Source organism: Engraulis encrasicolus, chromosome 12 (assembly GCF_034702125.1).
Source record: "Engraulis encrasicolus isolate BLACKSEA-1 chromosome 12, IST_EnEncr_1.0, whole genome shotgun sequence".
Taxonomy (NCBI): Eukaryota; Metazoa; Chordata; class Actinopteri; order Clupeiformes; family Engraulidae; genus Engraulis; species Engraulis encrasicolus.
The window spans coordinates 4,675,040-4,677,539 of NC_085868.1; the positions used below are offsets into that span (position 1 = coordinate 4,675,040).

A 2,500-nucleotide genomic window follows, 5' to 3' on the forward strand; every position below is an offset into this window, starting at 1 on the left:
GAGCAGTGATGCTTGCATACACTACGCTCTAAAGGGTGATGCAATTATACATGTTCAGCATGCTATGTGCAAATCATGCAAACATACTTATAGACAACACATATAATACACATCTACTTAGGCTACATTCAAGGGATGAAATCAACAGCATCACGTGCACAATAATGTGTCTTATATTCTAGCCAATTGCCACTGAAGTAGGCCTATATCCCATTCTAGGAAACAGCTTCTATTATTGTCCATTCTCAACAATAGTCTAATCAGACTCAGTCATGCGCAATTCGGAAAACACATAAATCGCATGAAGCAACATACAGTATTCCCACCATGCCTCACCGCGTTAATATAGCACCAACGCGACATGGCATTGGACACTGCAGCGCACCGGTTGGATCTGTTAACTGAAATTGTTAACCCCCCTTTAATGTTTTCACAAGAATAAGTCACCCGTGCCGGTGCCCAGCACGCACAAAGGTCAGCGCTGACGTACGGGGCTGCGCGTGCCAACTTGGTAATGGCCAGTGCCAAGTAAAAAAGCGCGCGCGTGCCGTGCCTGCCCGCTGCCTGATGGCCTGAGAAAATCTAATTGTTTCGTTCTCCTTCCGGTCAAGGACGCTTTCGAGACCGCGGTGGTCCTCCCAGCAATGTCAAACACACAGAAGATGTAAGTTAATTCTTTGTTTTCTTTTTTACAGCAAGCTCTGCATAAAGTGACAGGCACCTTTATGGGGAATATCTAGATAAGGATGCCTATTATTGCATCAAAACTACCCAAGTATTTACATGCGAACAGTTCTAAATCGGGCAATTGCAAGGTGTTTTCTCTAGTTTGTTGAAATTAAACATACACTTCCGATTGCCTTCTTTCCATATTAGAATGATGTGATGATCATCTCCATGGAATAGTGCCTGCACGTGCAGCTATACCGCGCAATGTTTACACTTTCGCTATTGCATAGCACAAATCCATTGCAACATGGGCTGAAGGACTTCAATTAATCCAATTTCACCTTTAGCCCAATACAGTGATTAAACAAACACAATCGACTTCCAGTCTCTGCAATATCCGACGAAGCCTCCTTCTCACTCCAATAAATGATTCAAACAATTAAATCCCTATGCGAACAAACACTCCACACACTCGGGTCGCATTAGATTAGAGATTTTCTAATCAGATCCAACACGAAAAGTTTCAATGTTCAAAGCACAATGTTCAAGGCTAGACAAGTAGCCCACGCTTACTTTATTATGAATAGTCTCTATTCTTGTCGAAACCTCATGTCTGATAAACGGTGGGCACCCTACACACCATACTCCTCAATGAGCAATTATTGTCCAGCAGTTGAAGAAAAGGAACAAACGGAAGACAAAGAAAAACAGTCCGAAAAACATAGACAAAGGGGCGACAAAAGCAGCAGAACTCACAGAGAGTGGAGAGTTTCTGCACGGTCCGCGCCACGCCGCTCGCCTCCGACAGCATCGGGAGCCGCTGTAGAGTCTACTGCTCTCGAGGCGCTCTCTCAAGCTGCTTAAAAACTTTGGTGACGTCAAGGGAGGCATTTAAAACGCCGCTTTCTACTGGAATCCGGAGCCCGTGGTCGCTTTAAAGGCACAGGATGATGGTCATTGGTGTTGTCGGGAAATAAATAAAAACAGGGAGCAGGTGAAACAAAGATCAGTAATGGATTGTCCCCATAACCCGGTCAGTGGGCTATTTTGCCACCCAGTGGTAAATGCGTCTGTGCAACGTCTATGTCATACAGACAATATATTCAACCATTTTCTCGTCTTGTTTCAGAAGTAAATTAGTGACTGCATTGTAGACTATAAAACCTATAAATCCTTCTCTTGTGTTTTTAATCATGTGATGTGACATGCCAAGTTGGGTTGTGTGTAATGCAGATAATATCTCAACAATGCTGCGTTTTGTTTTGGAAAGTATTATTGAGCATTGTCTAAAAACTATATATCACTCTACTGTACTGTTTTCGTCATATTTGTCACTTTTGTCTTCCCTGTATTCTTCTGAATGCCCCTAGCTGGCTGTTTGGACAGTTTGCTGTCGCCGCTGGTTCCTCTGTCATTTTGTCACCCCCTCATCACAGGAGGAGCAGACGGCACACGCAGCGTCTCATCTGGCAAACTTTCAGAAGGGGGGACTTGGAGTGTCAGAGCTGTCACAGCGGAGAGGGGGACTAAGTGAAGCTGGGCAGAGAGAGAGAGAGAGAGAGAGAGAGAGAGAGAGAGAGAGAGAGAGAGAGAGAGAGAGAGAGAGAGAGAGAGAGAGAGAGAGAGAGAGAGAGAGAGAGATAGCGAGAATACAGTAAAGAGGAAGATAGAGCGATGGATAGAGAGCGAAAAAGAGATGATGAGGAGAGGAAGAGAGGGAGAGAGAGAGAGAATAAAGAGAGGCAGAGATATGATGAGAAAAGAGAAGGGGATGAAGAGAGAGAGGGAAAGGTTAGAGCCATGGATAGAGAGAGCGAAAACAAGATGATGA

The 2,500-nt window shown here is 44.4% G+C and overlaps 1 protein-coding gene across 2 annotated transcripts in view; it reads right to left on the bottom strand.

Moving 5' to 3' along the window:
- The window catches only part of gulp1b (GULP PTB domain containing engulfment adaptor 1b), a 137,249-nt gene extending 135,703 nt beyond the window's left edge, over positions 1 to 1,546 (bottom strand). For both annotated transcript variants that reach the window (XM_063211520.1, XM_063211519.1), the window contains exon 1: positions 1,426 to 1,546. In XM_063211520.1, the coding sequence (XP_063067590.1) occupies positions 1,426 to 1,480 (55 nt within the window). In that variant the 5' untranslated portion in view covers positions 1,481 to 1,546. The remainder of the gene's footprint in view (positions 1 to 1,425) is intronic.
- Positions 1,547 to 2,500: the final 954 nt, after the last annotated feature.